The sequence below is a fragment of the Sminthopsis crassicaudata genome, chromosome 4 (genome assembly GCF_048593235.1).
Source record: "Sminthopsis crassicaudata isolate SCR6 chromosome 4, ASM4859323v1, whole genome shotgun sequence".
Lineage (NCBI taxonomy): Eukaryota > Metazoa > Chordata > Mammalia > Dasyuromorphia > Dasyuridae > Sminthopsis > Sminthopsis crassicaudata.
The window spans coordinates 258,434,583-258,459,140 of record NC_133620.1 but is presented as its reverse complement, the minus strand read 5'-3'; the positions used below and the strand labels follow the sequence as shown (position 1 = coordinate 258,459,140).

Sequence of the window (24,558 nt, the reverse complement as noted above, 5' to 3'; positions counted from 1 at the left end):
CTGTTGAATAACAACAGGGAAGTAGGAGGAGAGGCATGTAGTAAAATTATTTGTTGCATGGTTTTAATTCCTTGTTATTTGCCTTATGTTCTATATTTTTAAAATTTCTGTCTTAATAAATGAATATGTATATAATTGTAATCAAAATTCACAGTATAAGTGGGAATATAGAAAACCAAATATGGATAGCCTTTAGTTAATTGTGAGTCTGGGAATAAACATTTATTAAGTGCTTACTATGTTTCAGGCTAAGTGCTAGGTATATGTTTTACAAAGGCAAAAGAAAATCCCTCCCTTTTAAGAGCTCATAATATAATATATGAAAGAGAACTGAAAAATGGGGAGGGGTAATTATAACATGTCTGTTCTGGGTCATTGTTTAAAAAAAAAAAAGAGCTCTCTTTTGTCTATTGTTAACTGCTAATCAGAGGGAGGGAAGGGCCTTAAAGGGGCAAGAGTTTTTGAAGATGTATGAGTTTCATAAATGAATGAATTCAATGACATAACATTCAAAAAATAATGTAACACATAGAAACACTTGGATTACACAGCTGAGTGTTGTTCCTTTTATAATTCACAATCCTATAGTTTATAAGTATTTGCAGAAAGTTAGCAATCAGATAAAAGAAAAACAAATCTACGAAATTACACTGACAGAAGAGAATAAAAATCCAATATCTTGAATATGTTGCATTTATCATTTTCACAGTAAAACATATCCACTTTCAGAATCTGAAATTGTTGGTGATATCAATTGCTGTGGGATATCTGATATTAACCTATAATATTGGTTACAAATGTTAGCCATATTAACTCATAGTTCAAGTAATTTTTTTCTCAAATACTTTCAAATTCAGTACCCTAAATTCTTCCTACTTTACACATGATTATCTTACCTCTGCTGCTTCTTGTTGTTGTTTCACTACTGAGGGGTCAATGCCAGGTCCTTCCAGCTCCCGGATGAAATCCTGGGTATCTTTAGTTGTAACTACTAATGACATATGATCACACCAGAATTTTTCAGCTAGTTCCATTACATCTAGTAGTTTAGCCTCCCGTTCCTCTGCCAAAGTGTGTATTTCCTCCCATATAAGGATCATTTGATCAAGTTTATCCTGAACAGCTATAGAGGAAAAATATTTTTGTTGAAAATATAAGCTAGAAATTTGTAGACTTAACTCCATAGTAACATTATTTAAGTTCACAGTGAAAGAAAAATCTGGCAAATTAAGCAGTTACTAAACTATATGTCTAAAACATTGTCTAGAACCAGGAAAACCACAAGGACTTGAATCCTAATTGGTCCAATAGAACCTAGGTCACAGAATTCAATAAAAAACTGATGTATTTTAAGGAAGAGGCATTAATATACAGGACAGATTAGAAAATGTTTCATGTAGAAAGTGGTACTTGAGCTAAGCTTTGAAGAAAACTATTATTTCTATACTAAAAGTCAGATTGAGAAATGAGTGCATTCCAGGTATGGAAGATGACATGCAAATACAGAGGGAGAATGAAATGTTTTATGTGAAGGACAGCAAGTCAAGCAGTTTGGCTAAAATGCCAGTAGGTGGAATAAGATATGATCAAAATGAAAAGACAGCTAGGGTTGGGGCAAATAGACATCTAGTACTATATCACTTCAGGAGAAAGCCACTATGCTTATTTGAAACTGAGATAGATTTAGCCACACAAGTCAAAAAAGCCATCTAATTAGTATATACTAATCTTTACCATCTTATAAAATTTGCTGACATTATGTATTTCTTAAAAGGTAAAATGGAGTGTGATTTTTTTGTGGGGAGGGTTTCAGGTCATCTGGATTAACTTTTCTTTCTTCTGACCAAAAGTAATATTTATAAGCAAATTATTTAGTTTTATTTGATGGCTACAGACCATATAACTTGAGGCAATTTTTGCTATATGGACTATATCAAGAAAATAAATTTTCAAATTTGACCTTGTTAGCACCATATTTTAACCAAATGATTTACATGATCAAGACAATGTCTTTGTACAGAGAGAAATCCTTGGGATTTATTATCTGACTTTACAATGATAGAATTTAAACCCTGGAACTGTGTGTGTTCAGGGACCCAATGTTCACCAAAACCTCCTTTTCAAGATAATAACATATTAAGGCTAGTATTTTCCATGCAAAAGACTGTTAATCTTTTGAATGGCCAAAGAGAAAATTGTTTGTAAAATGAGTTTTATTATAACAAGTTTTACAAAGTAGTACCTTTGGCAGATAGATCTTTGTCAGTACCCTCAGAACGAGCAATCATATCCTCTCCACGCTGTTTGAGTGTTTCATATACTGGCTGAAGTTTTTCCATATCTACTGATATATTCTTATTTTCACTGATTTGTTCTTTAATCTTCTCAACCTCAGCTGAGATTGAAGGCGGTTGTCTTAGTCGTTCAACAATGCGCTTTAAGCTTTCAAGGGTCTGATCTATCTTGTCATGGAACTTTTGGAAGAAAGAGCATGAAATAATGAAATTGAATGGAAAGAATATGATAAGGAATACATTAAATATGAAACAATTGTAGTTCTTTCTTGATCACATAAAAAGTAAGAAAAAAATGAGTCAAACATAACTTTAACAAAGGCAAACCATCCTTATTTCATGGATTTGCTATATCTCAAGTTGAATCCCTACAGTTGTAATTTAATATGTTCTGAAAATGACCCTACATAATTCAATTAAAAGTGCCTGTGTATGTCTGTTTGTATTACTATGGCTATTGCACAATGGGCCAAACTAGTGGAAATAAGTCTCTACATGTTGTGCTAAATTATCTTTAAGCAGGAATCTCATTTTGTTGCTGGGACTTAAAAGTCTTTCCAGAATGCAAAAGCTTATCAGAATTTTTGAGTGTTCTTCAAAATCTAGGGTCAAGTTTATGCTACACTGAGATATCAGGTGTATATGTTTTCCTTTGCTCAGTTAATTTCTTGAGAAGTATCCGGTCGAATTGTGCAACTCTCCGTTTTCCACTACTTTTGTCCCATTTTGAGAATGGGATACATATTCTAGGGCAGTGGTATCAAACTCAAATAGAAAAAATCCCTGAAGTCCACATAATGACTTCATAAATTAACACCATATATGCTGTATTACATTTTTGTTTATTTTGTTATACTTTTCCCAATTATGATATATAATTATATAATCCAGAAAGAAGGAATTTGATACCTATATTCTACTATCATAAGCTCTTCTACAATCAACTAAGGAAATTGACAAAATATGATGCTTTCTAGGAAGTCATTTATTGACCTGTTTATTTTGCTGTCAAGATAAATTTCTGGAATAAAATAAATTCAGCATTAAATTATGTCTACTATACAAGTTTTTGTGGTATTTTATTAATAGGTTGTTTTGGTATTATATAAAAATGTATTTCATTAAATATGATTGTTTACATATGTCCAGTTTTGATCTTTATAAAAGATGCTGAAATGCCCACATTTCTGCACTTCCAACCTGGAAAAGGCTAAAAAATTGCTCACTAATGTCTATATATGATATGAATAGGATCTTTTCATAATCAGTTCTTGGAACTCTATGATTTACAAACCACTTCTGACATTAAATATTTGGGATACTTTGTATCAATTTTGACCACATACAATTCAGTACAGTTATATTTCACCATTCATTAGTTTGGAGTTTTACTCAGGGTTAAAACCTCATAAATGATTGAAGAAAAATATTTTCACTATGTCCTAATTGTATATAAAATCAAAAATAGAATAATATATATATATATATAGATGTTTTCAAATATATCAGTTTGAAAGAAGTATTTCCTATTTCACTTTTTCCACCCAACTTTCTCACAAATGAGTGAAACCTTTGTGTTTTATTATTATTTGTTAAAATAAGAATTCTGTTCTTTAAAAAGTGACATTTAAATTCTTCCAGGAGTTAATACAGTAAGTACAAGTGACAGATTTTGAAATAATATTTTGATGATGATTGAAGACACACACTACTAAAACCAGTAACTTAAAATAATTCTTAACTATGAAAGTAAGCAAAAACATGAATATTGAAATAAAGGAAACATGTATTTCCAAGAATATAAGCATTTGGAGATGATACAATAGAATAAATTTTAATTTATCCTTAATCTATAGGATGATGTACTTCCATTCTGTACTGTTTAAAGGAATTTAATCACATTTCTAATGTAAATAGTTACCTGGGTAGATTGGGAAATGGCTTCATCCAAAGCCACAGCTCTTTTTTTGACATCTTCTTTAATTTGACTGTAAAGGGTATCAGCTGCCATGTATTTCTCTTGGATTAAAAAGCCTTCTCCTGGGCTCAATTCCAGTAACTGGGGCCCAGTTTTGTTCATCTTATCTATATGAGGCTTGTGTTCAGCAATCAACTCTCGCAGTTGCTATAACAAACCAAAGAACTTATCAGTATCTTAGGCTTACACTCCACAATACAGCTGTCTGCACTTCCAACACATCCAACTGGCAAATCATTCTAAATAAATACCCTCCCATCACAAAGCCTTTTATAAATTAGGTTTCATATAACTCCCAGTCAGGGAATGAATTTTAGGAAAGCCCAGTCAATAGAAAGCCCTTTTTAGAAATAGAATAAAATGCTTAAGGAGATAAGGAAGGCCAGTTATCTACTTTGTACCAAAACCATTAAAAATTTTTGCCCTTGACATTTTTAAATGTTGTAAGAAAATATGTACTCAAAAGTTTCAGGGAAGGAAGAAGTTTCTTACTTTTCTCAAGACCTTAACCTCCTCCTCACAAATGAAAGCAGGCATTGTGTCAATTATTGGAATTCCACCTCTCATTCATTAGGTCAATTTAACATCCTGGCATAACTCAATGATATGCCTATGAATATATCTCTAAAAATTACTGCTAAATTTAAAGAAAAAAAAACTACTGTGTTTTCTTAGATATTCAATGAACTTGATCACAGTTCCTAAAAGTTAGGTGTTCTACAGAAAACAAAATAACTACACTCATACAAAATGCTATTACTATGAATGGATATTAAATAATATCATTTAAAGGAAGAAAGGAATCTAAGGAGCTACATACTTTAACCTGTCTCATGTGATTCATGGTGAACTTTCAATAATCAAGTACTTAAGTATATATTATGTGCCAGGAATAATGCAATTAGATTTTTGAATCAAACAACAAATACCTATTGCCAGATGCTGGACTCTAAAGATATAAAAACAATGAATGAAATAATCTCTATTCAAAATGTGTCACATTCAAACAGGATTGAAACTAGAAGATGCTGTCCTGTCAAAAGCCCCAATCACTTCATTTGATATTGGCTTTGTATACTTTTTCATCAAAAAGTCATTCAGTTTTATTATAAGCTGGAATAAAATTCCATGTCGACTAGAGTTAAAACATTTAAATAGACTGCTTCCCCTTCGCTGTTAGAGGGGAAAAGTCCATTAAGAAAAAGAGAAAAGGTACTTACCCACACACAAATAAATGATGGGCATCAAAAATAAATCTTTTAAAAATCTCATAATTTTCCTGTAACTAAAAGTATATGTGTATATGTGAACTCACAGAATAGATTACTTTCAGGGAAAAGAAAGATACACATAATGTACCTTCTATAGCAATAATTCTATATTACATAGTGTATATAATGAGTGCATCTACTGTATTTTCTGTTCTGAAAGAAATTAAAGTATCTCCTTGAAAGTTACTACTTATTAAAATGGCACTGGCTCTGGATTTTCAAAAGGGCTCAAATCCCATCTCTTAGGGTTACTATTGTATGACACTGAGCAAGTCATTTTTCTCTGAGGTTCCACTCAGTTCTTTATTTATAATCTTATAAGCCTATAATATTGCTCTATGCTATACAAATGCTAAGAATATTCTGAAATGAAAGTCAACAGTTTAGATAATTTGGAGGACTGCCTAAATAACAATTCAATATATATTTAGCCAATCTTCAATTAATTTTTCAATATTTAAAGAAATTTATGTAGAACACCAGCCTTGAAGTCAGGAGGACCTGAGTTCAAATCTGGCCTCAGACATTTAACACTATCTGGTTGTGTGACACTGGGCAAGTCACTTAACCTCAATTGTCTCAGGAAAGAGAGGGAAAGGAAGAGGGAGAGGTAAAGGAGAGGGAGAAAGAAAGAAAGAAAGAAAGAAAGAGAGGAAGAGAGAGGAGGGAAGGAGGAAGAAAAATATGGACAATAGAGAAAATAGTCCCACTATAAAATATATTCCAATTTAATGCTAATTTGGGGCTTCATAGTAACTTGCCTTTATACTTTTCAGCTTAGAAAATCAAATATAAAATCCATTGTTTGGGGTTTATGATGTATACCACTAACTTTCTAGACTTTTAACAACTTAACCTCCCCTAGCCATTTTCCTTCTGTCCATTGCAAGTTCTCTGTAATTCAGTAACATTGCCTCCTCTGTATAACATATTACCTGTCCCCTATGCCTGATGTGTTCTCCCTTCTCAGCTGCTTCTCCTGCTTCTCCTAGCTTAAATCTCACCTTTACTGAAAATCTTTCCCAATATCTCTCAATTACAGTACCTTCTCTTTTGATTATTTCTTTCTGTATACATAATGGTTTGCATGTTTTCTCTCCCATTAAATTGTGTGCTCCTCAATTGAAAGGACTTTCTTTTGTCTTTTTTTTTATATCTAGTATGTAGCATAGTACTCAGTACATAGCAGGTGCATAATAAATGTTTACTGATTAAATAACAAACTGAAAATGCTTTTCATATAGATGGTGTCATAAACGTCCTGTAAAACAGGTATAAAAGATGTTATCCCAACTTTAGTGGAATAATATTGGATGTTTCAGGAATCTTAGATTGAAAAAGTAAACATCTTGTTCAAATTTATATTACTAGTAGGAGCCAGGACTGTTAGTTACACTTAAACCCTTCACAATACCAAACTCACAGTTCTCTCCAACACCACATTATTTTTGTCTCTCAACAATTATTCTAGGGAACAAACCTATTAAGGATCAAGTTAATAAAATATGTGCATTTTGAAACATGTTTATTTTTCAGTTATCCAAATTATTATCTCCATAAAAGGACTTTGAATCCATTGTAGGCCTTCTAAGTTATCTCCCTAGGAAAAATCCTCATTGCTAAAATGTAGCTTTTAAAAAAGCATATAAACAAATAAAATTAAGGCAATATCTTCAAAGTATGGCATAACAGACAGTCTAATTTTTCAAGAAAAACAGTCATCCTAAGCAGTATATGCTGCATTGATTTTAAGAGAAAAATAGTTAAACCTATCTGGAAAAAGCAACAAGAATTTGTAAAGTTCAAATTCTGAAGAATTTAAATTATCCAGTCTTCTTCCTTAAGTAATATCTATCTCTTCCTACTCTATTATGCCATCATAATTTCTAGGTGATTTAAGTGCATTTACAGATAATATTCCAACTATTATGAAGGAAAGATGATAAGAGTTTTATGTACACTTAAAACAAGGCAGTTTAATGCCTTGTAAATTAAACCATTATTTATGGGTTTATGTTTATTTTTATTTTCCTGTATTATTCTTCAAGGGCATGAGACTTCAAAGAAAGTTCTCTATTTCTATCAATTCTATGAGCAACAAAGAAAGCCACCCTCCTCCTCCCAGGTGGGTTCAATGTTTATACTCTGCTACTCTATTTTCATCCATCTTGATCATCTTTTTCCATAAATTTATTTTCATTAATGTTGTTTTGAATTTGTTTTGACACTGAGATCTAATCATTATAAAATAATCCTTTAAAATATTACCAAGCTCAATGGCCCTACCAGATCACCATCCCTTTCATCCATTTTGAATTTTCATTTGCTTTTCTAGATGGACCTAATTAATATTTATGTACACATTTTTTAAAGTATGTAATTAAGAATTTTGATTTTTCACCAACACATTAAAATGGAAATTTATTTTTCCTGCTAAAATACTTTAATTATTTTGCATTCCAATCAACAAACTCTGCACAAAAATGACTTAGAGAGATCACCCTACTCATACCAACCCATTCAATATATTTATTACAAGATAGCAGACAGACAAATATGGACATATACATCATAATAAAGTCAAGAATATCTATCTTCAGAATATAGGAGAAACAGGATAGAAAACATCATAAAAAATCAACATTGTCTTTAAAAAATTAAGTTAATAATATTCTACCACCTTGTTAGTATCTCAATTGAGATAATAATTGTAAAGCATTTAACAGTGCCTATCAACAGTTAAGAACTATATAAATATTGTTGTTGCCAATATTGTTATTAATAATACTAAATTTACCCGATGTTCTTCTTGCTGTTGTTTTAAAGTTTCATATTCAAGAGCTGGAGCTGGAAGCTGAGAGATGACCCTTTGTATTTCTGTCAGCCATGGCCACAGTTCTTCATATGTTTCCCAAAATTGGTTGACCAGAGATTGTGCCTGTTCCAGTTGAAGGTACCGCTCTGAGTTGATTTGGCAGATATCATCATAGTTTTTCAATATATTATGCAATTTTTTCTAGAAAACAAAATTATGAAGTTATTTAATTGGCCAGGACTTAGATAATTGGGAGTTTTTTCACTTACTAAAACAGTTCATATTTAATTTGTGATTTAATATTTTAAAATTAGAAATACTTTAGCTATCATACAGTTTAACATCCCTGATTTACAGAAGAGCCGACGACTCAGAAAAAAAAAAAAAAAACATTTGTCCAAGTTTATACAGAGATTAAAGCAGCAAAAATCTGTTCAAGTCTGGGCATTCTAACTCCAAATTAAGTGCTTTCAACTATGTATGCCAAGTGTCTTTTTTTAAGGAAGATGGCCAGGTGTTTTGCAAACCTGAAAAATTTAAATCAAGATATACTCTAATCTGGTCCCAGATCACTTTCTAGTCTTATCTCATGCTCGATTTAACCTTAGTTCTCTTCTACATTACATTTTCTTCCAACAAAATTGGACCATTCTCTATGAAAACACATCTGCTTCTCTGCCATTTCTATTCTTTTGTGGATATAATTGATACTTGGAAGTAATACCTAATGGTACTATTCATGTTTTTTGTTTTGTTTTGTTTTTGTTTTTTCAGGAGGTGGGGAACTTGGAAGGGATAGGATGGTTGGTTGATTTTTATTGCTGCTGTCTGTTTTGTTTGTGATGAAATCACTATATCACTTTACAAATTTCCCAAAGCACATCATTGTACTTCATTTCATTACATTCTCTCCTTCTGTCTTTATATATAAGCTGTATTTTTTTTTAGTACCACCCTCATAAGACTGTAAATTTGAAAGAAAAGAGATTCAATATGCTTTAGCTGTTATCAATAGGTAATGATACCTTTTTATCCTGAGGTATTAATACAAACTCTTAAATTTTATTTCTATGCTCAATAATCAACCTAATCTGTCCCCATCTTCCAGGAAACCTTTAACCTTGATTTCCTACCTTTCAGACATCTCAAACTGAATGTTCATGACACATCTTTTAAAAAATGTCAAAAAGAGAACTTTTCTTTCCCCTAAATCTCCCCATCATCACCTTCCCTATTAATATAAAGAGTAATCTCTCTCTCTTTTTCTCTTTCCCTTCCTCCTTCCCTCTTTTTCTCCCTTTCCCTCTCCCTTTTTCCTCCTCCCCTCTCTTCCCCTTCCCCTTTTCCCCTCTCCTTTTTTCATTTTATCATTAATCAAATTTTCATCATTACAAAATCTCTGAAATATACTCCTTCCTCTCTTCTGACACTGCTATCCTTTTGACACAGGGCCTTATCATCTCAGACCTCATCTACTGCAAAAGCCTGCTAGTCAGTCTTCCTGCTTTAAGTCTCTTCCTATTTAAATCCACCCCCCCAAAAAATGATTTTCAACCAAAATGATTTTCCTAAAGCATAGGTCTGACTATGCCACATCCCTACTCTTTATAAACCTACCACTGTTCTTTATAAGCTCTAAAAAAAAAACCCTCTAGCCAAACAAATACAAATTTCTTTGTTTGGGATCCAAAGTCTCTCATAACCTAGTCTCCTCTTACCTTTCCTGATTTTTTTACATCATTCTCCCTACTTCATACAATGCTCCCCCAGCTGTTCCAACAAATAAGGCATTCCATTTCTCTGCTCTGATAATTTTTTCTGTTTTCCATATTTGAAACACTCGCTCTCCTCAACTCCATCTACTGACTTACTTGTCTTTCTGTAAGTCCCATGCAAAATCAAGGAAGATTTTTCCAATCTCTCTTAATTCTAGTGAAGGTATTTAATTATTTTTATTTATCTTCTTTGTACACATTTGTTTTCTTGTTGTTTTTCCCATTAGACTGTGAGCTCCTTAAGGATAAGGACTTTCTTTTATTCTTTTTGTATCCTCCACACTGAGTCCAGTGTCTGGCACATACTGACACATAATATTGACTGACTAAGGTGCTTAAAATGTTGAAATAAATTATTTGAAAATCTTCCTCCCATATTTCAAAATGTTCTTCACTTATAGCCTAGAAAATTATGTCATAAAACACCTGCAGCAGCATCTACTTCTTCTTTTGAAATATGTCACTTTTTAAGACAAATAGTGAGTGAGCACTGCTTCTATGAATTTTTATTTATTTATTTTTGCTTAGGCAGTTGGGGTTAGGTGCTTTCCTTAGGATCACACAGCTAGGAAGTGTTAAATATCTGAGATCAAATTTGAATTGAGGTCCTCCTAACTTCAAGGCTGGTGCTCTATCCACTGTGCCACCTAGCTGCTCCTCAATGCACTTTTTAAAGAAATAAAATCCAAAATAAGACATCTGGCTACTGACTTTCCCCCATGAAAAGCTTTCTGTGCTATTGTTAGGCATAAAGTAGATTTCAATTCAAATTCTGACCTATACCTTAGAACATATTAGAAGGCCAAAATAAATCCCATCATAACCTAGGAAATGGAAATGATAGATGTTTTATAGAAGGAAAGAATACTTGCATTGCCAATAGGTTGATTCATTCATGCCCTTTCCTAAAGTTATTTAATTTTTTTACACAATAACTAAAAAAACTAAATTTCTACTTTTAAAACAAGTTACTAGCCTGAGGAGGAATCTGAAGACTTAACAAAAGGTGTGATACAAATGAGCAAGACAGTAACTAGATTTGTTATTTTATTTATAAAGAAAACCTTAATGACTAAACTACCTCTACCATTGCAAATGAGCATATTTTCTGCTGCTTATATAGAATCACCTTGGTAATCAAGGAATTAAATGATTTGTCACACTGCATATATGTGTCAGAGGGCAGACTTGAACCTAGATCTTCTGTACTAGAAGACTGTTTTTAACTATTATAGCAAACTGCCTCTTCTCATGTGACCACAGAGACAGGTATATGAATAAATCTAATAATTTAATTCACATAAACTCCCAGGTGAGGAGTTCATTTCTGCTGTTTTCCCTACAACTTATATCTAGTCTTAGAGAATGGTCTAAATCACAGGCATTTAAGTAACTTGCTCAGAGTCATATAAAATATGGAACTTAATTAACACTTAAAACTGAGCCTTGAACCTGGTTTTGAGATACAGTCCTCTATCCATTATGCAATATTTTGAATGAAGTCATGATATAAAATGTTCCTATAGGATAGTTAAGGCAAAAAATAATTTCACAGATAATTACTCAATTTCTTAGAACCCAGGGCTCAAATATGTAGCACCATTTACCAGGGGAAATTACAGAAAATTTACAAGCCAAGACCCCTCAATCCTTTCCTTGAAGAGATTTAAAAATATTCTAACTGAAACTTTAAAAGAACAAAGGATAGTACAGTAGATAGAGCACTGGCCCTGGTGTCAGGAGAAACAAAGTCTTGTCTCAGATACTTATTTAACACTTACTACTTCTGTGACAGTGGGCAAGTCACTTAACCTCAACTAGCTTGCAGGAAAAAAATAATTAAAATAAAGTAAATCAAGACTGTTTAAAAGAACAAAAGACAAATCTAATTTTTAAAAAGTGGGGGGCAGGGGAATCTTTGTTTTGAATAGGACTAATAAAAGTCTATGGATTATTCTTATATAAATTTATCAAAAGAAGATAAATATAACAGAAAAAGTCTAATTTTAGAGATTTATTTGTTAAATTTTTTTCAGTATTTTGCCAGAAAAACTACAATACTTATTTTTTTCAGACCACCCAAATATTATTTTATTTTAGCTAAATGTAAGTTTTAAACATACTTGGGGGCCAATTTTGTGATCCACTTTTTGTTTAACAACTTTCTTTTTTATTTAAAAAGAACAGTCACTAAAGGATAAAGGGCATCCTTTTCTAAGCATTCAGTTGACTGGACTCATGTAAATATGTCTGAACTACTTCACAATTATTAAAAGAGAAGAGTATAAATATGTTCCTCACACAGCTTTTCCATGTTATTGAAAAGATAAATTTCTGATGATATTTTTGTTCAAGATACTAAACTTCCCCCCTTAACTATAAAAAACAAGAAACATCACCAGTTAGAAACTCAAGTCTTCAAGTAGGAACTATGCCTCTAAAAGAGAGAGAGCAAAAATTCATAGCGCTTTTTAAAAATCTTTCTGTCCATTTACTAGATTTAAAATATAATTTGACATAAAAGAGTATACCTACTTTACTGGTGGTAACATAAAAATAAATGGGTTGATATTGCTGAAGGCTCCATATATCTTTTTATTAAGCTACAACACCATGTTCTAGGAATTTACCTTCATTGACTTTTTCTCTTCTTCACTGCAACTGCTCATGATTTTATCCCCTGATTTAACAAGTTCATCAATAATATCCTTGTGTCTCAAAATATCCATGGTGAATGCCTGGCATAGGGAGAAAAAAAAGGGGTATAGGGGTTTACTAAAAATAATGACCAGAAAAACACAAGCCAGGTTAACTACTGGATATCATTGGCATATATTGAAAATCTAATTACAGGGAAGTATGTTTTCTGGACTGGAAGAACACTGACCAGTAATTAAAATGATAGTTAGAAATATTTTTTTACCTTTTGAACTTGAAGCTGAGCAGAGGTCTGGTCTTGCTCAAGTCTAATATCACCCAGAGACCTAAGTTTCTTTTCAGTTTCTGCAATCCAGGATAATTCAGCATCAGCAGCTTGATCAAACTAAATCAGGGAGACACAAATTACTTCAGCAAGTTATGACACATAATACCAGAATAACCATCATTTACATGCTTTAATGGAATTTTCTTATAATTTATTCAGTAAGGCAAAAATCAAATTCAGCATATTGAAAGATCAAATAATGGATGGTAATTTCTTTAGAGTTGTATATGCAAAGAGTTGTTTCTGTCTCTATACCACCACAGGCACATGCCCCCGTCTCTTTAGTCACACAAGTTCATCTTAGTTCATTTCTTCATCATTTCCTGACTAAACTATGATGTTGTATTAATTAATCCCTCTGTTTTAAGTCTCTTCTCATTGTAATATATCCTTTCCACATAACAACCACCCTATTCAATAATCTTCAATCCGTATTACCTCTGGGGTAACATAGAGTTCTTTATAGTATAGCTCTACCCAACCTTTCTAGCTTCTTATAGTCTATTGTTCTCCATGCAGTTTACATTCATAGACTATACTAGTATACAGACTGATTTGTCATTCCTCACATATGACATTCCTGTTTTTACACTTTTGGCTCTGGCCTTCTCTCCCATGCATGGTTGTGGGAGATTTTTTTGTTGGTATTCTTTTGTTTGGCCTATTTGTTTTGGTTTTGATTTTGAATTCCAAATTCTCAGTCTTCCTATATCCTCTTTCCCACCTAGAGAGAAGTCAAGAAAAACAAAACTTCTCATGTTTGTAATTCTCATTTTCTACCTCTGCCTTTGGGATCTCTGAATTTCTTTTAAAATTAATTCAAAGATCTCCTTCTGCATAGTGGATACTTTTTTCCTGATGTCACTCCTCCTACCCTCACCCACAAAACAGACTAGTTAGGACATTCTCCTCATAGGTTATCTTAGATGTTTTAAATGTTATCTAAACATGTTTTATATCTGCCTGTATCTGTATGTGTTTGTTTCCCTATACTGAAAGTAAATATTGCAAGATTTTTGTCATTTTGTCCCCAAGTGTCTACCACAGTACTTAGTAACACATAACAGTGGCTTAAAAGGTATGAATGATTTTCTTTTTTAGGAGTCTGATTAAATCTTTGCTAGCAAAAGTAGGCACATTTTTCAAATAAGACTAGTGCAGTATCTAAAACCAGAATGTATTATCCTCTGTGTACTTATACTTATGGGTGGGCTCCCTTTGAAATTTGCTTTCAAAGTATTTTTTCATTCAGTGAATCTTATTTTCTCATTAATTTTTATCATAAAATTAAAGATGCATTCCACCGGAAGTAAATGGTACACGATGCTATGATGCACCAACAATATCATATATTTAAGGGAAGCAATAACTTTCTAATATTTTATTATATCTGTAAATATTATTAACAATAAAACTTTAATGTGCTCAAGGTAACTAAGTAACAATTTTAGAAATAAAAATATAACACAGTACTGAAAACAAGCAGAATGATTACCTGTTTCATTCTTTCATCAGTTTTAGGTTTTTCTTTTTAATCAACTTCAAGTCAGTTTAACATGTAAAACTTTTTAATCTAAGGAGAATCTTTTGTTTTCTTTTTTTTTTTCCCCACAAAACCTTAAGTTTATTGTTCTTTTTTAAAAACTTATTCACCCTTATGATTTGTGAAATTTACACTTCAACTTGTTGGTTATCAATGACTGATAAATATTAAAGAATATATAACAAATATGTTGAAGACTCAAGATTAAGAAAGATATAGGAAATATAGTTGACATTTTCTGTTTTTAAAACTCTCAATTTTCACAAACTAATTATAACCAACAAGATGACATTTAATTATTTTAGTACTTTTACATTAAGTGGTTTCACTTATGTGAGTACTTCCTCTACTAACTTAGGTGATGAACTTTCTCTATCCATCTTCATAAGCCAAAAAGCAATGATCAGACTGAAAACTTTCTGGCATAAAGACTTACTACAGTGATACATAGTACTGTACAGATGACATTGGACTTTGTGCCTAGCTTGGATCTAGGAAAAACCCATCTTCTTGAATTCAAATCTGGAGTACTTGTTAAGAAATGTGAATATATCTTGGGAAACAGAACATTTGAAAAAACACAAAAACTGTCTTCAAATATCTGGATGAAGTTAATGTAGAAGTCCATGAAGGCTATAGATTCTATGCTGCCCCAGAGACCAAAAATGGACAAATGAGTATATTTACATAAGCCAAGTTTGAGCTAAATAGAAGACAACTTTATAATAGAGCTATTCAATGTGAGACTTGATTGTCTAACACAGTCTTGAATTTTCTAAGGATGGAAGTATTCAAATGAAACTTAATAAACTTACATGTCCCATAGGTGATATGTTGTTATCTGGAAAACTCTTGCATATAACATTCCCTGAAACCATAAGTTTTATTCTATTTTCAATTAAAGTACTTTTTAAAAATAAATGTTTATGTTTTAAAGTTTCTCCTTTTTTTATTTATGTTCACATTTATTTATGCTTGCCTCTCACAATGTTATACTTTATTTGGTAGTAGAAAGCTGATTTTCTGCTTTAATTTCTCCAAAAAACTAATGCTCTCTATATAATTCCTAGTAATAGTATGCATCAGTAAAAACCAAAAGGAAAAACTAGAAACAATTTAGACTCTGGAATGAACCATAGACTCTCATTGGAAACTTCCTAACTTAGGGTAAAACTCACAAATCATTTTGATATTAATAGCTTTAAGTCAAATTGTTTATTTGCTGTCCCTATACAAAATGAAAGATGTTTTTAATAAGCAATTAAATGTAGATGATACAGTAGAAAGAATGGTATAGCAGAAAAAATATGTATTTAGGGGGACTTGAATTAGAATCAGGACTCTTCAATTTACTCCTTAAATGACAGTAGTAGACAAGTCACTTCTAGAGAAAAGACAGAACTTTCCAATTATAAATTTATTGTCCATTAAGTGATTAAGTGATTAAGATAAAGTGATAGCTGCAGGAGGTGATTTTTTAAAGTCCATTAAATATAAAAAAATTTTAAAACTTTTTTTGAATCTGGCCTTATCTTTCCCAAATGCTCAAATTATTTAACTAAATATAGATGGATATAAACATTTAAAATGAAAAGTAGGGGGCAGCTAGGTGGCACAGTGGATAGAGCATCAGCCTTGAATTCAGGAGGACCCGAGTTCAAATCTGGTCTCAGACACTTAACACTTCCTAGCTGTGTGACCCTGGGCAAGTCACTTAACCCCAGCCTCAGGAAAAACAAAAATTAAAAAATAAATAAAATGAAAAGTAAATCATCTCAGCATCTGAAGTAGATACCTTGGGAAATTTTATTAAAGATCATTTTATAACTTATTTATTCTATTTGTGAAAGACAAAAGCTAATTTATTTCTGGTAAGTTGTTATCACTAACCTTAGCATTATGTAAATAGTTTAGTGAATATAACTTATTTTCTTAAGTGAAAATAACAAACTGATATAGTGAAATACCTAAAGTCGATATAGCTAAAAACTCATACAAAATTATTTTATGTCCCCTGAGTTCAGAGTTTCAGAGGCAGAAAGGGTAAAAATAGATCTAAATATAACTAAGAATTTAAAATAGAAAAGAAAGAAAACTAGCATGCTTTCTTTAATATTACAGAATATATTCAAAGATTCTCAATCAACATTTCCTTTCAATTTTGTTAATCACTTTAACATTTATCCCCCAAATAATTTCTTTAAATAAACAAATTTGAAGAGAACTATAGATCCATTAATCTTCTAGTGTTTACAGGTACATTTACGTCAGGACAGGACATCCTTTTAACTCCCTTTTCCTTTAGTCAAAGCTTTTATTGCTTTATTTTCATTAGAATTTCCTTCCTCTTTGTTTCTTATTATTGACATAATCTACTTTCTTTCACTGACACTTCTGAATCAAATTACATTTCTCTTTCCTTGAATTCCTTGAAGTTTTACTCTATTCCCTTCAGATATATCAACATGAATTTTTTTCATAGAATAATAAGTGATTGAGAGAAGGAAGCTAACTAGGTGAGGAATCTATGGTTCAGGAAAGGAAAGAAATCTGCCAATTGTCACACTATTGTAAGAGACAAAGCTGAGAATTGAACCCAGATCTCTCCAGCTCACATACTCTACATTTTTACTTCACACTTTTATTCCAAGTCTGATGTCCAGAGATGTAATATGCTATTTTGCCCTGTTTATTAAAATCCACTTCAAGGACCACCACTTTAAGGATTATATTTAGAGTTACTTCAAAGTTATATAAATAATCTAAGTAAACTGATCATGGGGAAAAAAAAAACTGTATCCAGGATTTCTGAAGCTCTTGAAGTATATACCATTTTGCAGGTAATAAATAAATCATCTTAAGAGAACTGTGGCTATATAAACTGAGTTCATCCTTCAAGGAAAAATGGCCCTCCTCTATTCCACATAAGCCTATTTGGTTAAAATTTGCAATGAAAGAAACAGGAAAACAAAGAGTATCTTATTTTGTTTTGGTTTTGAATACAAAATTGCTTAATTTCCTAGCTCAGATAGTGGTACCTGCCCTAAGAGGATAGGAAGAAACAGATTACTTCTAGAAAGCGCTCCACCATTATTTATATTATTTTACCCCCATTCAAATAATAATTAATCTTTAGAAATATTTTCAGAATAGGAACTTTTGTAAATCTGCTAAATCAGACTCTTAAGCTAGTTAGTCGACTGTTATACCAAATACTATTATGTAATCCTCATTCTCTTTTCAGTAAATTATGCTTTTTAATCCTAAAAAATTATTTTCCATGGCATAATTTTCCAACAAAAATAGCACACTAATCAAAGAGCTGAAACAGATAAGGAATCAAGAAGCTAAAAAAAAATAGACTATATTCCATGTACAAATTTGGTTCATTATTCAAGCAAAAATATCTGTCTTCTATCTAACACAAATGGTCTTCCACAAAGCCAGTGCTAGTTTATCCATCCTATGAATAATTCCATTCTGATGCTATTTAAACCATGTTGCCATGTCCTATTTTTTCCTATCAATTTCCCTAAACCTTGAGACCCTTGGAAAAGAAATAAAAAATTCTCTTCTCAGCCTTTTACAATCTTGAATTATACAAATCAATTATTTTAGCTTTTTCAAATGGTAATTTTGTTCATAGTTGCGTAGTTAGTCCAAAATAGCATAGCTTTTTGAAAATATGTATATATTTTTAAAAATTTATTTTCAAAAACTATCTTGATATCTTGGAATTTACAACTTAAGAATAATTTTTGGCAAAATCTACAATAAATAAGAAAAGATAAATCATTTATTTAAACTTGCTAACACTAACACAAAACCTCTGTTTTTTTTCTATCTTAATATTACTTCTATTAATGAAGATAACTCCTCTAAGTCAACAATCTTCAAGGGTAGGTATGCCCCATATTTCATTATCTTGAGTATCAGGTTATAGTGAACCTGATAGTTAAGTGTCTCCAAATTTTGCTAGACAAGAGGCTTCATTTATCATATCATTGGGCACACTCATATTCAAAAACTTTTCAATCTTAAACTTTACAGAACTTGTTTTCTGTAGGTAGAGGCTTTGAGAATCTAAAGTCAGTTATATTCCAAATAAATATTAAATTTAAAATTTAGAACTAATACTACAAACAAATATGGGCAAAATTTTAAAAATCAAGAAATTAGAAGTTTTATTAAATAGTACTTTTTATTTCAAAATTTAATCTCCAAACCCTAACATATTACAGGGAGATGTATTTTTATAAAGTATTTAATTCCCAAACATATTTTTTGCTTTCTAAGTTGAATAATACCTTGATTTGCTGTTGATCTACATTAACCAAGGCAGTGTATTACAGCTAAAAACACTTGGCTCTGAGTCAGAAGACCTGCCTGGCTTTGAATCCATCATACTGTTATATTATCTATGTAATTGTTTTTATTTTTCAGTTATTTTTCCCCTCTAATCATCAAATTTCCATACCAAATTAAGAGGTGATAATCTCTTAAGACCACAACCAACTCAAAATTCTATGGTGCTGATGTAAAAAATATGATTTCAAACTCACTTACCATTACCCTCATTGACTTTAAGCTAATCATCTCAAGTCCTCAGTGCAGGAAAATCTGTTCCTTAAAGTGAGTGTTGTTTGGATTGTTTTTTGTTGTCAGTTATAAAAAATAAGTTTTATCTCTACAAAATTAATCCAGCTTTTCCTTTTTTTTTTCCCCCATTTGGCCAGTTTAGCTAAGATAAGATTCCAGTGGCTTGGAAAGGAAGTACCCAGAAAATAAAATCTTAAAATGTTAGCAAAGGCTTAAATGTACATTTTCTGAACATACTCTTCTCTTAAGCACACTGCATTATCATTCTGGCTCCCACAAAGAATATTTGAGTCTGATGACAAAATGTAAACATTCACAGAGAATCCAATAAAATTCATAAAAACATTTAGAAATTGTTTATCTTTCAAAGGTCCTGCTCACTTCCTGTTGTTCTCTCAGGATACTACTACCTGGGAGCATTTGAGGACTATGAAATATTCATAAATTGGATCTCTAGATGCCCTACAGAATCACTTTCCAAACAGATCAGAAATGATTCTAAATTTCTACTCCCTCTCCTACCCCCATAGTCTTTTCTGGAAAAAAAAATTAATGCATCAATTTTCATCTTTTGGGAAGGAATTTCTTTGCAAATTCTGCATATAAATGAAAGGTTAAATCATATATTCTAAGTTTTCTCCAAAAGAAAATGCATTTTGAGAATGAAAAGCTTAAGGTTAACAGTACATACAAACAGTATGGGATTTGAAAAGCTGGGTTGATTTTTCCAGATTCTGTGTCAGAAAGGATAAACTACTCAACAATGAGACAGATGGGCTGCAACAATATACAGATTAACTTTGTTATGGCATTCTGATGTCTGAGTAGCTAAGTCAAATTCTTTTTAAATCCACCCTTCTTTTTCTATTGAAGCATAACAAATATTAACTGAAACCTTTGTATAAGAAGAAGAGCTCCAGGGGACACTTTTGTTATTGCCCAAATAACATTTTCTACAGATACCTGCTGGGATCTCAGTATGGCTGCATCGATTTCTTCCACCTTCTGAGATAAGGTGTCTGTTACTAATCTGTAGCGCTCATTGTCCTCTGTCACCATTTTGTCCAGCCCTTCTCTTGCTCTCCATGGCACCAGTTCCAACAGGGCACTACTGACTTCATTAAGAGCATCTACTAAGATTTTGTAGCTCTTGGCTTCTTTTTTCAATTCCTGAAAAGGGAATATAAGCTAAATATACAAATATTTGGCCTAAACTAACACAGTTTTCACATGTTTCTACTCTATTCTGTGAGACTGAAGAATTTTGTAGGCCTGCTATTTGCTACACTCATACCACTCAGTTTAACTTCAGTAATATTTGTTACTAAAAGCTGGGAGACAGAAAAATTAGAATTCTTTTTTTTAAAATTAATTTTATAATTATAATATTTTTTTGACACTACATATGCATAGGTAATTTTTTACAACATTATTCCTTGCACTCCCTTCTGTTCCAAATTTTCCCCTCCTTCCCTCCACCCCCTCCCCTAGATGGCAGGCATTCTCATACATGTTAAATATGTTATAGTATATCCTAGATATAATGTATGTGTGCAGAACTGATTTTGTTGTTGTTGTTGTTGTTGCACAGGAAGAATTGGATTCAGAAGGTAAAAATAACCTGGGGAGAAAAACAAAAATGCAAACAGTTTATACTCATTTCCCAGTGTTCCTTCTCTGGGTGTAGCTGGAAAATCAGAATTCTTAAGAGAAGCTTCTATCTATTGAGTGGTATTTAAATGTATTCCCCCTGCTGGTATAGGATCCCTTAATTCTTTAAAGTTCAATAAAAATGAAAAGTTGTCAGTATTTAATTTAGGAACCCAGAAGAAGTAAAGTAACATATTCTTGACATTGTGGAAGTATTTTTTCCATTAGTTGATCACTGACAAATTAAGAAGAAAATGAGCTCAAATTCATCCATTAATCCAATAATCCAAATAAAATCATATTCAAGGGAAGACATTAATTATGCTCCTTTTTACCTCCAGCAGACCATGCTTCAGGAATAAAGAAAAAAAAAGTCACAGCAAGCATCTTTGACAAGAAGCCTGATCTACCAAAAATCTATTTCAATGGGGATATTGTTTAGAATCGCCAAAGGGATTTTATTAGCTTCAGATTAATAGTGTTAGGTATTTTTTTTAATACAGGGAATTTCTATAAAAGGAAATGACCATCTTTGCTGAAGTCCCACATAACAGATTACTAATTATTTTGAAGTTTATCAGCATTAAACATCTTACTGGATAGTAGTTAACATGTTAGTCTCCTTCTCTTGTACTATTATTAAAATTCATCTCCAAACTTTTAAGTGTACCATATGACGCTAAAAAGAACTATCCTGAATCCAGGCCTCTGAATGTTTAGACAGTTGGTCTGCTGCCAATTTGTGCATTTTTCTTTCCAGGAGGCATATCATTAACTAAGCTAGATAACTTTTATTTCATTACTAAGCAAATATGTAAAACATAATAGGCAAAAAAAAAAAAAAAAAAAAAAGGCATATATGAATTAAACATACTTTTTGTCTTTCTTGGGCTTGGCTTAATTCTTCTCCTTTCACGTCCTGAGTTTCATATGAAAGTAATTCCAATTCTACTTTATCAAGCCATGTACAAAGCTCTTCGTGAGTAGACTGTAGCTTTCCTGAAAGCTGCAAGGCCTGCTCCAGAGTCTTAGACACATCAGAACTCAACTTAGTTATGTCTTTGTACCTTGCTTTAATACCTTCTAATTTATCTTGAATTATCAAGACTTCATCACCTACAAATTCAAAGATATATTATTTCTTGTAAAATAAAACAGGAAAAAAAAAGGCTCTTCCAAGATCTTCTAGTATTGATGTTAAGTATTGGGCAGTTTTGTTTTTTTTTTTTCCTTTACTCTAAAGATATATATGAACTTGAACCAAATATAAGCCTTCATTTAAACTCCTCCTTTAAGTTCAGGATTTTCTGAATATGAATAGTTGATTAAAAATTCAAATGTCAAACCCATTAAGGACTGGTAGAAGAATAAAAATACTTGATGCAGAAAGAAACTCAGTTATCAAAGACTAACTTTCCTATAACCAGTATATAGTTGTAACAGAAGTTTAGATGTTACTACATTATTATCAACTCACTGAGGCATATCTGAGTAATTTTCTTTAGAAGGTTCAAGTATACATAAATAAAAACCTTTTTCTAACTTTTATTGACCAGATTAAAACTAAAGTAAAAAAAAAAAAAATCTCTAACCCATGCTCATGTCTGGAGCACCTATCTTCACAATAGAAAAAGGAATCCAAGTCAAATTTCTATGACTATTGTGACAGAGTGTTATAGCCTGAATAACACACACTGCTTGTCCTGAGAATAAATATGAGACCATATTTCCAAAACCTTTGACAGGTATTCAAAGAATTCATCACATAAGAGAGGTGGGGGACTTTAAAGTGGGTCCAGTATCAGAAATCTAATCTTATTTTTCCCCTCAAATCCTTTACTGAGCCCTAGAAAAATGGTAGCTGCCCTTTTATCTGTTTCTTTAAAATTCTCACCTGTTGCTTGTTTCAGGAGTTCTAAACCATTCTGCAATGCCTGATCAACATTTTGTTTCCTGAGTAGGATGTCTTCTTGTAGAGCCTAAAGACAAGTAAGTACCATTTTAATTTGGAAAAAAATTTAAACCCAAAATAAACTTTAGTTCCTCTCAGAGAACAATAATAATTCATACATTAAAAAAGTATAATTCATGATGGTGGCTTGTTTTCTCCTTTTTTCATGACCATCTTTTCATTGGTTTGGTTTAATCCACCATAAGCAACACTCTACCCCATAATTTGTTATAATCCTTTTGTTATATAACCCTTATTCAATGATGTGAGTAATAACCATATGTACTGTGTACATAATATATGTATATGTATATATATATATACATATGTCCATATGTAAATATATTCATAAGAATCAGAAAGAAATATAAAATAAAATAACAGAAATAATGGAAACAGGAAATTAAATGAATTTAAAAAGAAAAGAAAACAAAACAAAACAAAATACCAGAAGTTCAGATTGCTGCTTTGATAGCCCATCAATGTTGTAATCTTGGACTGACAATTTGCTGAGTTTGTCATGAGCTTCATTCAGCCAGGTTATCAATTCCACTTCATCTTCACCAAAAATCTGAGCATTAGAAAAGGCCTGCTGGAGTAGCTCAGACCTGCTGTGACTTTTTCCTTGAATCTCAATGTACCAAACTTGAAAGAAGTCTAGTTTTTCCTGCAACATATCTTTATCCTCCCTGGAGCTCAAAATCTTTAAAGACTGGCCAATGCTAAGAGCCTGATGTAAAGTTTTATTGTGATTGATGATGTCATCTTCTAAGGCCTAAGTGAAGTTTAAAAAAAGAAGAGAAAATAGAGATAACAAAAAAAAAAAAAAAGGACAAATAAACAATGAAAACAGAAATATAACCAAATAAAATGTTAAAGGAATTTTAAGTTCTGCATAAAACATTTAATAAAGTCCAACATATATTTATTATCAAAAGCTATGTAAGAGACTTTAATTCCTCTTCTTGCTCTGCTTTTGACTCTACAGATCTCACCAGCATTCATCAAACTGCCTTTTCCATCTGGGATTTCCCTCCAATCCTAGTGGCCCCTTCTCTCATTGGTGATTTCCTCACCAAAAAAAAAAAATGTCATTTTTGAGGACAGTCCTGGGTTGGCCATATTTTTTTCATCTCCTATACCTTTGTTTCTCACCTTCCAGACATCACCGTTCTTCCCACCATTCCATTTCTTCCCCCCATACACTGCTCTTTTAGCTCTTTTTTTACCTATCTTCCTACATTTGAATGTAAGCTCTTTAGGGTAGGGATTGTTTTATTTTTGCTTATATTTCCAGTGCTTAGTAAAATGCCTGGCAGAGTAGTAAGTAAATGTTTTTTGACTTGAGTAGACTAGGTAATCCAGATATTTTATTCAGGTATTTTGTAAGTGTGTACCCTAAAGAAATATATTCTACTGAGATATGCAAAATATAAAAAGGCAAGTAAATATAAGATTAAGTGAGGAAGGACAGAACACTAACAACCTGGGAGATTTAGGGAAGGATTCCCAAGAGAGAGCAGCACTTTCTAGGAAAAGGGACCAGCTATGTAAAAGCCTAGAGGGAGGTGAAAATTCTTAGTTAGGTGAGCAACAGGTAAACTAAGATGGTCTAAACTTATGTGTGTTTATGCAGAGCAATAATGTGAATTAAGTTCAAAAAAATTAATACAGGAGTCAAATAGTGATGGACTGA

The 24,558-nt window shown here is 31.9% G+C and overlaps 1 protein-coding gene across 1 annotated transcript in view; it reads right to left on the bottom strand.

Annotated features, from left to right (window-relative positions):
• DST (dystonin) overlaps nucleotides 1-24,558 on the bottom strand; it is a 570,187-nt gene that overhangs the window by 53,502 nt on the left and 492,127 nt on the right. Inside the window, 10 exon segments of the mRNA XM_074310618.1 lie at nucleotides 897-1,123; nucleotides 2,243-2,474; nucleotides 4,216-4,419; nucleotides 8,341-8,559; nucleotides 12,764-12,871; nucleotides 13,057-13,176; nucleotides 20,225-20,431; nucleotides 21,786-22,027; nucleotides 22,806-22,890; nucleotides 23,311-23,637. Of these exon segments, the coding sequence (XP_074166719.1) occupies nucleotides 897-1,123; nucleotides 2,243-2,474; nucleotides 4,216-4,419; nucleotides 8,341-8,559; nucleotides 12,764-12,871; nucleotides 13,057-13,176; nucleotides 20,225-20,431; nucleotides 21,786-22,027; nucleotides 22,806-22,890; nucleotides 23,311-23,637 (1,971 nt within the window).